Source organism: Lepidochelys kempii, chromosome 6 (genome assembly GCF_965140285.1).
Source record: "Lepidochelys kempii isolate rLepKem1 chromosome 6, rLepKem1.hap1, whole genome shotgun sequence".
Lineage (NCBI taxonomy): Eukaryota > Metazoa > Chordata > Testudines > Cheloniidae > Lepidochelys > Lepidochelys kempii.
In genome coordinates, this window is record NC_136385.1 from 47679922 (window position 1) to 47692977 (window position 13056).

The 13056-nt window shown below is 39.4% G+C and overlaps 1 protein-coding gene and 1 long non-coding RNA gene across 9 annotated transcripts in view; one reads left to right on the forward strand and one right to left on the reverse strand.

Moving 5' to 3' along the window:
- LOC140912784 (uncharacterized) overlaps positions 1-13056 on the forward strand; it is a 120566-nt gene that overhangs the window by 102439 nt on the left and 5071 nt on the right. For both annotated transcript variants that reach the window (XR_013635933.1, XR_012159378.2), the window contains exon 3: positions 10713-10869. This is a non-coding gene — a long non-coding RNA (uncharacterized LOC140912784). The remainder of the gene's footprint in view (positions 1-10712; positions 10870-13056) is intronic.
- ANO5 (anoctamin 5) overlaps positions 1-13056 on the reverse strand; it is a 95492-nt gene that overhangs the window by 62002 nt on the left and 20434 nt on the right. For 2 of the 7 annotated variants that reach the window (XM_073347828.2, XM_073347830.2), the window contains exons 2-3: positions 9690-9734; positions 6167-6237 (exon numbers count right to left, since the gene is read on the reverse strand). The exons of 1 other annotated variant lie outside the window; for it this stretch is intronic. In XM_073347828.2, the coding sequence (XP_073203929.1) occupies positions 6167-6237; positions 9690-9734 (116 nt within the window). The remainder of the gene's footprint in view (positions 1-6166; positions 6238-9689; positions 9735-13056) is intronic. 4 more of the 7 variants (XM_078853247.1, XM_078853248.1, XM_073347829.2 and 1 more) reach the window with 2 other exon arrangements.

Genomic DNA, 13056 nt, shown 5'->3' on the forward strand with positions numbered 1-13056 from the left:
TCTAAGCTTTTCCATTGTAAAAATGATAATCAATCAGTAAATATTTTGGAACTCATGACAGTCTACTACATGATAAAGGAAAATCTTATAGAAATAGGCTATTTCCTACTTAATTTTGGAAAGGGTTATTTAGGTCCTTCATCCAGAGTTATTTTTCCCATGTAAACTAGAAGTATAACATGCACCTCACAATGAAAACAAGTATGATGAGAGAAATGATTTGGTTTCTGATATGAGTAAGGCAAGATAAATAATGAGAGCAAAGTTAACCACATGCCCTGATCCCACCAGTGTGAATAAGCATTGCTTGTGCAAGTGACAGTTTGTGGGATCAAGCCTGTACAAATGGAAAAGACAATAGTTTGCAAAACAACTATAGAAAATGCTTGTCTAATATGTGATAATCTTTTGTACTGTCATTTTACAAATCTGTTTCCAAAGTTAAATCGCAGCATAAAGATGGAGATAAGCAATGGGATGTGGTAGGATATAAAGTGGTCCAGCAACGGCAAGAGGATGACACATGATGTGAAAATATGGCAGTTATCTGACAGCTGGAATTGATGCTGGGCAGAGTAGCCTATTTACTTCACATAAAATCCTTGCTTATTAGTACTGTGCAGTTACAGCATTTTGGTAATGGATTTCCCATAACTCACCTTGATTAATGTGTATTAAAATAAAGTAAAAAAACAAACAAACAAAAACACCTTGTTGTCAGTCAATTGGAATAAACACGGAATTTTGAAAACTGAAATGAAATTACAATGAAATGAAACAATGTTTTTATTATTACTTATCCCTTTTTCATTTACTAGAATTCTACCTGGGGAAAACTATAGAAATATCAATATAATTTATTTAAAGCAAACATAACAGTTTTGTCTGCATTTAAATTTTAAGTCAAGAAACAAATATTTGTCTTTCTTTACTTTGCTAATGAACCCAATTCTTGATATTTTCTTCAAACAAGAAAAAAGAAATCCCCATAACAAAGTCCCACCTAGACAACATTATGTAGATCAATCTGTTTGATGATTAAAATGATTCCACAAGGGAAAAGAGCAAATGAGCAAATACAAACAAATGCCATGCCTTGATATGCTAACCTTGACTCAATTCTGCATTGAGGACTGATCCTGCTGCTGTTAATGCCAATCCCCATTATTGGCAGCCGTGGAAGAAGGCTAGAGGAGTACATTAAATCTTTGTAGTTCAGTCTTCAGTGGAAAAGTTTCCCCTGACTACATAGTTAATATGTTTAAAAACTGAAAGTACTGTGCAAGCTTGTGAACAATGGAAGTGCTTATTCTTGCTTTTCTTTGTTCCCCTAAGGATTTCAGCCTCTTCATCTGAAAAATGCCCTCCCTTTTCAAGTTTGCACAATTCCACTTGCTCTCCCCTTTGAGTTTTTCTGTATTTGCATTCACACATTTTTCATCTCATCCATGATCAGCTGTCAACATGGGTTTTAGGCCCCATACCACCCTTTATTTGGCTTCTGCAGGTGCTTTGTTTTAATAAAATCTTGACTTTAAAAAAAAAAAACCTCAGAGATAAAATAACGGTAGAGAACAAAGATGAAACAGAGTAGGATGAAGCCAACAATTCAGTGTAGTCAGTACGGTTGTCAACTGTCTAATCACACAAACCCAAACACTCTTGCCCCGCCCCCTGCCCGGCCCCGCCCCTTCTCCAAGGCCTCGGCCTGCTCACTCCATCCCCCTCCCTCCCTCGCTCACTCTCCCCCACCCTCAATCACTTTCACCAGGCTGGGGCAGAGGTTTGGGGTGCGGGAATGGGTGTGGACTCTGGGCTCGGGGGGTGCGCCGAAGGGTTCGGAGTGTGGAAGGGGGCTACGGGCTGAGCCTGGGGCAGGGAGTTGGGGTGCAAGCTCTGAGAGGGAGTTTGGGTACTGGAGAGGGCTCACGGCTGGGGCAGGGGATTGGGGTGCAGGAGGGGGCTCTGGGCTGGAGCCAAGGGGTTTGGAGTGTGGGAGGAGGCTCAGGGCTGGGGCACGGGTGCGAGGTCTGGGAGGGAGTTAGGGTCCAGGAGGGGGTTCTGGCCTGGGGCAGGGAGTTCGGGGTGAGGGCTCCGACCGGGCAGCACTTACCTCGGGTTGCTCCCAGTCGGTGATGCAGCAGGGCTAAGGCAGGCTCCCTGCCTGTCCTGGCTCCACGCTGCTCCCAGAAGTGGCTGGCATGTCGGGCCCCTAGGCAGAGGCATGGCCAGGTGGTTCTGCATGGTGCGCACTGCCAGCATCTGGAACTGTGGCCAATGGGCACTGGGGGCAGGGGCAGCTTGTGGCACCCCCTGCCTCTCCTTTAGGAGCCACAGGAATGTGACTGCTGCTTCCAGGAGTGGTATGGGGCCAGGACGGGCAGGGAGCCTGCCTTAGCCCCACTGCATCGCTGGACTTCCAGTGCCTAAACTCTCCCGGTTTGGCTTGAGTAGCCTCTGGGAGATAGGGCCTGATTCTGAGAAACTCCCAGGTCCTTAGAAACACACACGTATAATTTAAAAAACTTTCTCATCAAGCTGGGGACCTGAGTCTGCTCTCATGGTACGCTGGTGTAAACCATGAATAATTTCACTGACATTACTGGAGTTCAGAAGTGTCAAACTGGTCAGAGAGCTGAAATACCTTCTCCTCATATACTTAATGTGCAAGATCTTTTGCACAGATCTTGTCACATGTCTGTGCACGTTACCTTGGCTCTGTCACTATACAAACAATAACAACAGGAAGAAATATGAATGGGGTTTTCAAAACCAATCAGAACTGGCTCACACTGAAATTAAAGATAAAATTTCCATTGACTTCAGTGGCAGCAGAATTAGCCCAATGCTGAGTGCTTTAGAAATCTGACCTTATATGTTTTCTGTACTCAATATATACACAGTATTCCTCTAGCAATGTTTCTCTGATGCATTTGGTAGAATTGTGGGGGGGAAAAAATTACAAATTACAATTTTTAAAAAAAAATTTCCAGTTTTTGAAACTGATCTGATTTCACACTTACAAAAAGTGGCATTTTGCGTTTTTTCTACTTGAAAATAGGTCTGTCTAAAATGGGAAGACGTGAAAGTAATGGGCGTTTGCTATTTCTTTCAGATAAAATTCAACTCATTTTGGGACACACACCGAAAGGTGCTGAGCGCCTGCAGCTCACATTGAAGTCAGTGGGCCAGACACTCAACTGGTGTAAATTGTGTAGCATCATTATCTACAATGGAACTATAGCAGTTTAAACCAGCTGATGATCTGGTTTAGTAAGAGATGATGGTGCTGAGAGCCTTTCATAATGGAAATTTTAATTTCACAAAAACGTCACAAAAGACAAAATTTCTTAGACACAAAATCAAGCAAAACGATGAACATTTTGGAGCATAAATTTGCAAAAAAATTTCTCATCGTTTTCACACAGCTCTAACAGGTTCACCACCTGATTTATGTGAGTAATGCTATTGCCTTCTGCGGTGGTGAAGAACTTTAAAAAAACCAACAAACCAAAAAATGCTATGTTCAAGTAACATTAATCCCTTAATTGAATCTACAGTAGCAGATAGACAAAGATTAGACTAAAGCTCCATCTGTAAACTACCCAAGTATATGTATTGTTCAGCTATCACAAAGGTCAAAGAACTGTGGTTGATTTGATTTCCCCTGTGCTACAATACCTGAATTGGGCATTAATTTAAAAATGCCATTTAAACTTCCCTTCTAACCCAAAAAATTCTGACTGTTTTTCTTTTGTGCCCTTTTCTCCTCTATTTCTGAAGTGAAAGAATTGGAAAGCAATGAAGTCAGTGATTCTCTACTGCCTCACAATTTGCGTCATCAATTGCAGGTGTGAAAAGTGATGTAAAATGCTAACAAATTGGAATGGTAGCATTTTACTTTCACTTTCCACTATCTTTGCACTCACCTAAGTGATGAGATAGGATAAAATGCATAAGAAAATCAGGCTCATTATAACTTAAATCAGCCCTGTTTGTCACTTGAGTGCTTCAGAGTTATTTATGTGTATCTTGGAGAGTTAAGGATAATCGAGGTAAGATCCCCTGAGCATCTGCCAAGCAGTCTGTTTACAAAGATTAACGCTGGACATGACTGGTAGGCAGGGTTATAGTCTAATCCATGCTATGATTGCATCCAGTCTCAGATGACAGAACCATAGAAAGCAATTTGAAACACTGTCCTCCCTTCTGCAGCTATTTACAAGAATCCCTTTCCTTTCCTCCCCAATCAGCTGTTTTCTGGCAACTGCTAAGATCTTCTTCTCCCATTGCACTGAAGGCATCCTGAGAGATTCATGGAATTTAGTGCCTGTCATTTGAAAGCTACTGGTCTGAATTTAAGAAGGGGCATGTTCTGCACAATATCAAACCCACATAAACACTGTGAATTAGAAAGTTCCACTCAAATGTTACTGGGCTTGCATCCTGCTTGGGAGAGACTGAGAAAAGAAGCAAATTAGACAAGACTCCCCCCACCCCACCACCCAGTGAAATGAGAGGGGAAGAAATAGGGAAGTAATGCCAAAATAGGTCACAAATGCAGGCAAACTGGAAAAATAAGAACAGAGTGGGTAAGAAAGAAAAAATAAATATTGTAGATTTTTGTTGCCAGATAAGCTTCTGAGTGGGTTTGTGGTTTTTTTGAGCTGTTTATATTTTTGTTTTGTGTTTTTAATTAAATCATCATTTAATAAAAGTATTGGTATAAATTACAGGGGGAAAATCACTCCATATGAATGTAACCCCCGCAAAAAACAAACAAACAAACAAACGACATTATCTTTCCATAAGAAAACCTAAAATCCTAACCGCTCATCTTGATGACTGACCAAAAACAAGCCCATAGGTTACTCTTCCACAGCTATCATGGTTGGTCATGCTGCCCCTGAAATGTGCACCTCTGTTCCCTTCCAAACAAAACAGACAGCCCAAGGGGAGTGATGTTTTGATATGCTTGTAAACTAAACCAAATCAAAGCTGATAGGTCTAATGTAAGGAATATGCTGTCTTCTCATTTCTCCTTTAATGTTATGATTTAATTCCTTTCTCTAAACCTCTTTGCATTGTGCCTTTAAGTGGGATCATTAATATTTTCCTACTGTAACAATTTTTGAGGGACCAGTGCAAAGAAAATGGAAGCAATTCTGTGTAAGCCTTTTAGTGATAGGAACAGAGAAGTTTCACCACCTAAGTGGTTCAGTAGCAGTAGCAAAAGGCCTACCGAAGTTTGAAGGATATGGTTTCAGCTTAGTGGCTCATAGCAAGCGTGTGAATACATTCCTAGGGCACATATTTCTGTTGCTGTGACACCTGAAACTCTTGGGGGATTAGATGTCCCAAGCATCCCCTAAAAATCATTAAACCATTACAAAAAATGAATGTCATCTTCAATATTGTCTTTTTAGATTTTTTTTTAAACCTGAATTAAAAAATAGCGAACATGCCCTTCCTCCTCTTTAAGTAAACAATGTACTGTATATACTTAGAAATGAGATACTGTTAACTTTGTTAAACCAATTATACCTTTTGTTATTTCATTATATGGAACTGTACACCATTATACTAAACAGATGGGCTCACATGTCCAAATTAGACAATTTCCTTTATCCTTTTCATAACCAAGTTCAACATCTGCCTCTCAAATAATTCCTAGGGCAGAGGAATGCAAATACGCCTTTGTCTCTTTAACAGGCCAATATCATAAGGTTTTGTAACATAAAGCAATGTGCTGTGTTATCCTGTGTTGTGCTTATACAGAAGCATTTGTGTTTTCCCAATTGCCAAGGCACTGCACTGTGGTTCTCATTTCAGATTGGTATTAGAAATACTTTCAGTCCAAATTGCTTGCCATATTTTTAATGTTGATATATTGTAACACTCTTTTGCAAGATTCAATACATAACCATGCTACGTACAGGGACAATATTAAGGTAGGATTTGCTCATCACAAAACCAGTGAAGGAAGAAAGTGTTGCATAGATAATATTATTAGTATTTATATCAGGATTGACAAACTAATGTCAATACATTTAAAGGCAGACTATTAATCAAGATTAATTCCATCTCCCAAAGCGGTGCTCCCCTTACTGTCTACAACTGATGTACACAAACTTGAAAAGTGAATGGCACATATCCTGTATCTTACCTCAGAATTGCTTGGAAGTTCTGATTCTGTGTTTGAAATAGTTTCACACAGAGGTCCATTGCTATCTTCCCCTAAAGAGCGCAGGGAAAAAAAAAATCACATCAAAATATATATTTCCCATTTAAAACCTTTTTATATTTGAAAGCGTAAATGAAGCAAAAATTCAATGCATCAAGCTAGAAATACTAATTTTACATTAAAAAAAATCAAAAGCCAAAGCTGGGAAATAGTTGTACTTCTCAACAACAACCAGAAACTTCCCTCACAAATGATTCCTGTAGCCTCCGAGACAAAATACTCCAAGTGTTGTGCTCAAGTTCCACTACCTCATTGTACCCTTGCAGTCACAGAAATAAATTTAACTCTGATAAATGAACATCAGAAATCTCAGAAGATAAAATCCATTCTTGCATGGAACGTCTGATAGGATCATAACTATAAAGGTCACATATTGGGAACCCTGCTGCCTGAGTTCTGAAAATTCAATTTTCCCTGAGGATGTTGGCTAGAAATTGAAATTGGCCTGTCATTGTTGGGGAATCAGTGGAGTACAGCTCTGAAACTTCACAAGAGGTCTTTGTGAATCACACATGCCTGTGTAATGGAGATATGGCGGCAGACTCAGGACAAAAAGAAAAGGAGTACTTGTGGCACCTTAGAGACTAACCAATTTATTTGAGCATGAGCTTTTGTGAGCTACAGCTCACTTCATCGGATGCACCGATGAGCTGTAGCTCACGAAAGCTCATGCTCAAATAAATTGGTTAGTCTCTAAGGTGCCACAAGTACTCCTTTTCTTTTGCGAATACAGACTAACACGGCTGCTACTCTGAGACTCAGGACAGGTAACTACAGCTCAGATTACCAAACTCTTTGTCGTTTAAAGAAAAAGTAAAAGGGACTTCATGGTGTTACTTTGACAGCAGCACTGATCGCTAGCATTACCTACCACATGTATACTCAGGCCACAATACTATTGCTTGGTGTTGATATCACTGTCATCTATTGCACCCACCTGTGCTTGAACTGTAATACCAGAATGACTGACTGCCTCTCCTTGCTAGATGCTCTGCAAGGGCAGAGTTAATAAATTCACCATGGATCTAGGGTTTATATTGGCCCTAACTCTAATGAGGAGGCCGTGGATTCTGTCCCTATTTGAGTTTTTTTCTTTTATTAATGTTTAAAAGTTTAAACGTCAACTTTTTTATTATATTCAGGTTTCATTCTAAAAAAAATAATAAAATACATTTTATAGAATTTCCTTGTATTAAGAAAAAAAAATTAAATATAGGAAAATTGTGTGTGTTCCACATTCTGCTACTATGAAACGGTATAGTCATATAGCGAAACAAGTATTCACTATAGGGTTGAAGTGTCAATTCAGCATTTCACTTTTACGAAGAGGCATTTATGCACAAGTTTAACAAGACAGTTTGTTTTTGGCTGTCCATGGAAAAATATGCCTTTAAAAGAAACAAGAGAAATAAGAGAATTATTTGATCCACACATTGGGGCATTTATAGAGAGGGAAGATCATCATCATTTCCCTCCATTGCCAAGAACATAGATGTGCACAGGGTCTGATTTTCAGAGGTGCTGAGCACTTGTAGCTCCCATTCATTTGAATTTAGCTGTGGGGGCTTAGCACATCTAAAATCAAGCCTATGCAGTTTACCAGAAGCGCTTGAAGAAACACCACAAACATATATTTCACTAAGTTGCTTGACAAGACGGAATGACAATTCACATCAAGTGCTGCATTATCAGCCTTTTTCCTTTCCACAAATTGTTCCAAATCTCAGTGTTGGTTTATTTGTATATTTTTTTCCTCACTAGTATAAACTAAGTAACAAATCTATTACACTTCTAGTGCCTGCAAATGTATCCATATCTGATGCCAAAATCTCATCTGGCACTCATCGGTTTTCTCCAAAAGTTATGATAAGCAATTCAGGGTAAAAATAAATTCTTTACTTTATCTTTAAGAGCAAACTTAATGTTCTTAAAGTAATATGTGTCCATTTAAGCTTGTTTCTAAAACACATTCTTTATATTTTCACCATCTAAGGTGAGGAGATACTAAACAACGGACACATTAATTTACTGTCACATCCAGAAGCTTCCCCATAAAACATTATCTGAGACTTGCTCTACACGTAACATTTAGCTCAATATAGCTATGTCAGGCAAGGGTGTGAAAAATCCATATGCCAACCTATGCCCAGTGTAGATGCAGCTATATCAATGGAAGAATGCTTCCACTGACCGAGTCACTGTCATTCAGGGAGGTGATGTTCCCACAGTGTTGGTGCAAGCTCTGTCTATACGATGCGGTTATGCCAGCATAGTTAAATTTGTAGTTAGATATTTGCACAATTTGCACATACAAATTTTGTTTGTGTACCCATATTTGGAGAGCTGCACATGTACGTTTTTTGATGCAAATTTACAGACCAGTGTTAAAGCATCCTTGAAAATTCGGCTCAGGAGTAATAGGATTATTTTCTTCCTTTCATATCCCACTATCCCTTAGGTACCACTTTGAGGACCAGACAAAACTGTGCTCTTCTCAAAATAGAGATTCATAATCCCCATGGTGAATATTTGTTTCAAAACAATAACACTAGATTTTCAGAAGTACAGACAAGGAAAAAGGCTTCAGCGCTGACCTTTTAATTCAGTATATCTTCAGCCCAGCACAAATACTCAACACAACAGAAAACAGACCAGCATTTAACACGAGAGGCATGTCAAAAAAAGAAATTTGACTGCTTGATAGTTGTTGATAACAAGTAATTAGTATTCTTATACCTGTCCCATTTATTTGGGAAACAAAGCTGTTCACGTCACAAAATACCTAAAGAGAAAGTTGGAACTTTAGACAGTGACAGTCTGGGATGAAAGCCTTACAATTTTTAATCATGTTGTATTATCATGAATGTAGAGTTGGAGAGTTTAACGCTAAATTCAAGGGAAACTATAACTCAGAGTTTAATGTAGCTGATTACATATGCTGGGAGTGAAAAGAGCTCTATCTGTTTTTGGCAGGACAGTGGGGTGGGAGTAGGTATTGTTTCATATTCTCTGTGTATATATAAAGCCTGCTGCAGTTTCCATGATATGCATCTGAGGAAGTGAGCTGTAGCTCACGAAAGCTTATGCTCTAATAAATTGGTTAGTCTCTAAGGTGGCACAAGTCCTCCTTTTCTTTTTGCGAATACAGACTAACACGGCTGTTACTCTGAAACCTGTTTTTGGCAGCATTTGTATTTAAACAAAAGTGTCTTTCCTTAATAGTATTAATAAGGACAATCTCTATTTCCAATCAAGAATTTACACTAGAATGTATGAGGTACATGTTATACATTTAAAATGGTTCCATCAATCTCACTGAGCTATGATCTGGTTTTATGAAATATCTATGACACAACTGATCTAAATGCCAAATGTGAACAAAGAGAGAAACTGAAAGATGACACACACAAAAGAGAAGAAGGCATATTGCTGGTTAGTACAATACCTGCTGACCTTGATGGCTTGAACTTGGTGAGAACTGCGGTATTATCTTTAAGGGAAAAAACATTACAATAAGAACCAAAAGCCTGAAAGTCACATCATGATACAGTTAGTACAGACCTCTCCTGTTGCAGCAGACAAAGCTGCCATAACCAGAACAAGCCATTAGAGATAAAGGGTTAACAGCTGAGCAAACAGCATGGTTTTTATAAGACTACCTCCTAAAAGAAAAATCTCTAGTGCACATTTTTGTCCTTCACCCTCTTAGACAAGTATCTTATTCAGCAGCCTAAAACAGCATGGCAGCCACAACGGCAAGAAAAGGACAGTCACATCTACAGTAAACATTACTTCCCCTTGCCAAAGATGACTAAAAAGAATGCATTTTCCCACACATACAGAGTACAACAACAGCAGAGGCCCTGTTTTGCTGTTCAACATTCGATTGTCTAATAAAGGTAAACAGAGATCTAAAATGACTGCAGATTCAAAGGAGTATGCAATGAACACATCTATTGGAAAATAAATAGACTGATTCACCTTAGAATGAAGAATTCAAGCAAATAAATTGCTGTCAGCCTCTGCAATGGCTCAAGCAGTTAGGAAATAATCACAGGATAAACTACATCTATCGAAGTACACTCTAGAAAGATAAGGACACTTCTCCACATTTAAATATTAGTAAATGTTATTGCCGTTCCATAGTCAGCAACATGGGGTTTCTGAAAGAAATGACTTCCCACTGCAATTTTTCAAAAGCACCTGAGCGATTTAGGAACCTACATCCCATTGTAAGTCAATGAGACTTATGAAAACGGGACGTAGACACTTGAAAATTTTACCCCTTAATCACTATACCTCCTCCCGCCCTCCCATGGCCAAAGCTGTCACTTTGGTTGTACAAGCAGTCATTGCTTGCAGAAGGTAATAGTAGAAATGTATTGCCATCCAAATCCCAGGGCGTATTTCATTATCTGTATGTATGCACACCCACAGAATTACAGGTACTTTCCATTTCAATTTACAGATGAGTAAACTGTGTAGAGAGGTAAATGACTGCCCTACGCCTACTAAGAAAGAGATACTCAAAACCAGGATTAAGATGCAAGAGCTCCTGATTCCCAGTCCTGTGCTCAGACCTCATCAACCTCTAGCAGAAATAACATATGGAAATAATAATATAGGTAAGCCTGGGGACTACCGTCAAGGTAGGCTGCCTTTTATACCTGTTAATTTTAACAGTTAGTTAACTGCCCCTTCGAATTAGCAAAAAACTGCTGGATAAAATGTTAGTCTAGCTGCCATATTGCTTTGTGACAGTTTTGGGTTTGGGGAAAAACACAGAAGTACGTGCACACAATATCTGTCACCCCAGATGCTATCCACTGGACGATCTACTGCAATATCTTGTCTCTGGTCATAATCAGTGTGACAGGTTCGGTCACAGAGACCCCCTTGAGACTGACACCTGACGTGCTGAGATTAACTCTGAGCCCGTTTTCACTGCCAGCTTGGGACTCCGGAACCCTGTCTTGTTGAGCCAAACATACAAGCCTCATGCAACACAGACCCAGGTCTGGTCCATGCCCCCAAAGACTGTAACCAAAAACTGCTCAGCATGTCACCTATCTCCAGCACCCAGACACCCAGTTCCCAATGGGATCCAAGCCCCAAATAAATCCATTTTACTCTGGATAAAGCTTATTCAGGGTAAACTCATAAATTGTCTGCCCTCTATAACACTGATAGAGAGATATGCACAGCTGTTTGGTCCCCCAGGTATTAATCACTTACTCTGGGTTTACTAATAAGCAAAAGTGATTTTATTAAGTATAAAAAGTAGGATTTAAGTGGTTTCAAGTAATAACAGACAGAACAAAGTAAGTTACCAAGCAAAATAAAACAAAACACGCAAGTCTCAGCCTAATACATTAAGAAACTGATTACAGATAAAATCTCACCCTCAGAGATGTTCCAATAAGCTTCTTTCACAAACTAGACTCCTTCCTAGTCTGGGCCTAATCCTTTCCCCTGGTACAGTCCTTGTTAGTTCCAGCTCAGGTGGTAACTTGGGGATTTCTCATGACCAGCAGCCTCCTTTGTTCTGTTCCACCACCTTTTATATCTTTGGCACAAGACGGGAATCCTTTGTCTCTCTCTGGGTTCCCACCCTTCCTTCTAAATGGAAAAGCACCAGGTTTAAGATGGATTCCAGGATCATGTGACATGTTCACATGTCCTGTGAGACTTCAGTACTCACTGGCTGGAAGGAAGGCTTACAAGTAAACAGAGCCATTTACAACCAATTGTCCTAGTCAATGGGAGCCATCAAGCTTCCAAACCACCATTAATGGCCCACACTTTGCATAATTACAATAGGACTTCAGCGTTATACTTCATATTTCTAGCTTCAGATACAAAAATCATACATACATACAAATAGGATGAACACACTCAGTAGATTATAAGCTTTGTAATGATACCTTACAAGAGACCTTTTGTATAAAGCATATTCCAGTTACAATATATTCACACTCTTAAGCATATTTCCATAAAACACATGGAATGCAACGTCACAATCAGTACTTGATGTTTCAGAGGAAAGGGAAACATAATGTACCTAAGATGAAATAATTGCTTTGTACAACACTCCCTAGCCATCATCATGCTCAACTAGTGAGACAGAATGTTATCCTAGAAGGTCTCTAAGGTAACAGCCTTACCAAATCCTACTCATTGTTCTAGTATCATGGCCTGTTCTGACACAAAAAGTAAATTAAAATTCACATCATGATAACTTACTGAGTCAATGAATTATTTATCAATAGTTTGTCTTCTGTGCACGAAGGAGCACAGTGGAATCTGTGTCAAACTTACGAGTGAGTCATGGTTTGACTCATTTCTATCTTTGACCCAGGCGTCTGATTCAGTATTGTCACTCAAAAAGAGAGGCATGCCCAACAAACATTGCTCAGGTTTAAGGTCCCAGAAAAACATTAACATAAATGTTTATAGGAAACCCAGGTGCACAGAGATCATTCAACAAATGTTAACTCCACAATTCTGAGTACTGAGAGAGAACAAAAAAACATTACTGGCTGATACAAAGATATAATGAAATGGCCACAAATCAAAAGAACACTGACAAACAGTCAGAGCCCCAATATGGACCTTCCTTTCAAGAGGGTCAATCAAATGTAGCATCCTTTTATTATAAATATCTTTAAAAATACTATAGGGATAGACTGTGACTTTGAGTATTTGCCTGCAAAAGAACACCCTGGGCCCCCTTTCATAGGCTACCAGGACTTTGGGTCCAGGTGCATAGCAGGTAGGTCACCCCGGACCTCTAGAGCAGGTGGGCTGGGAGA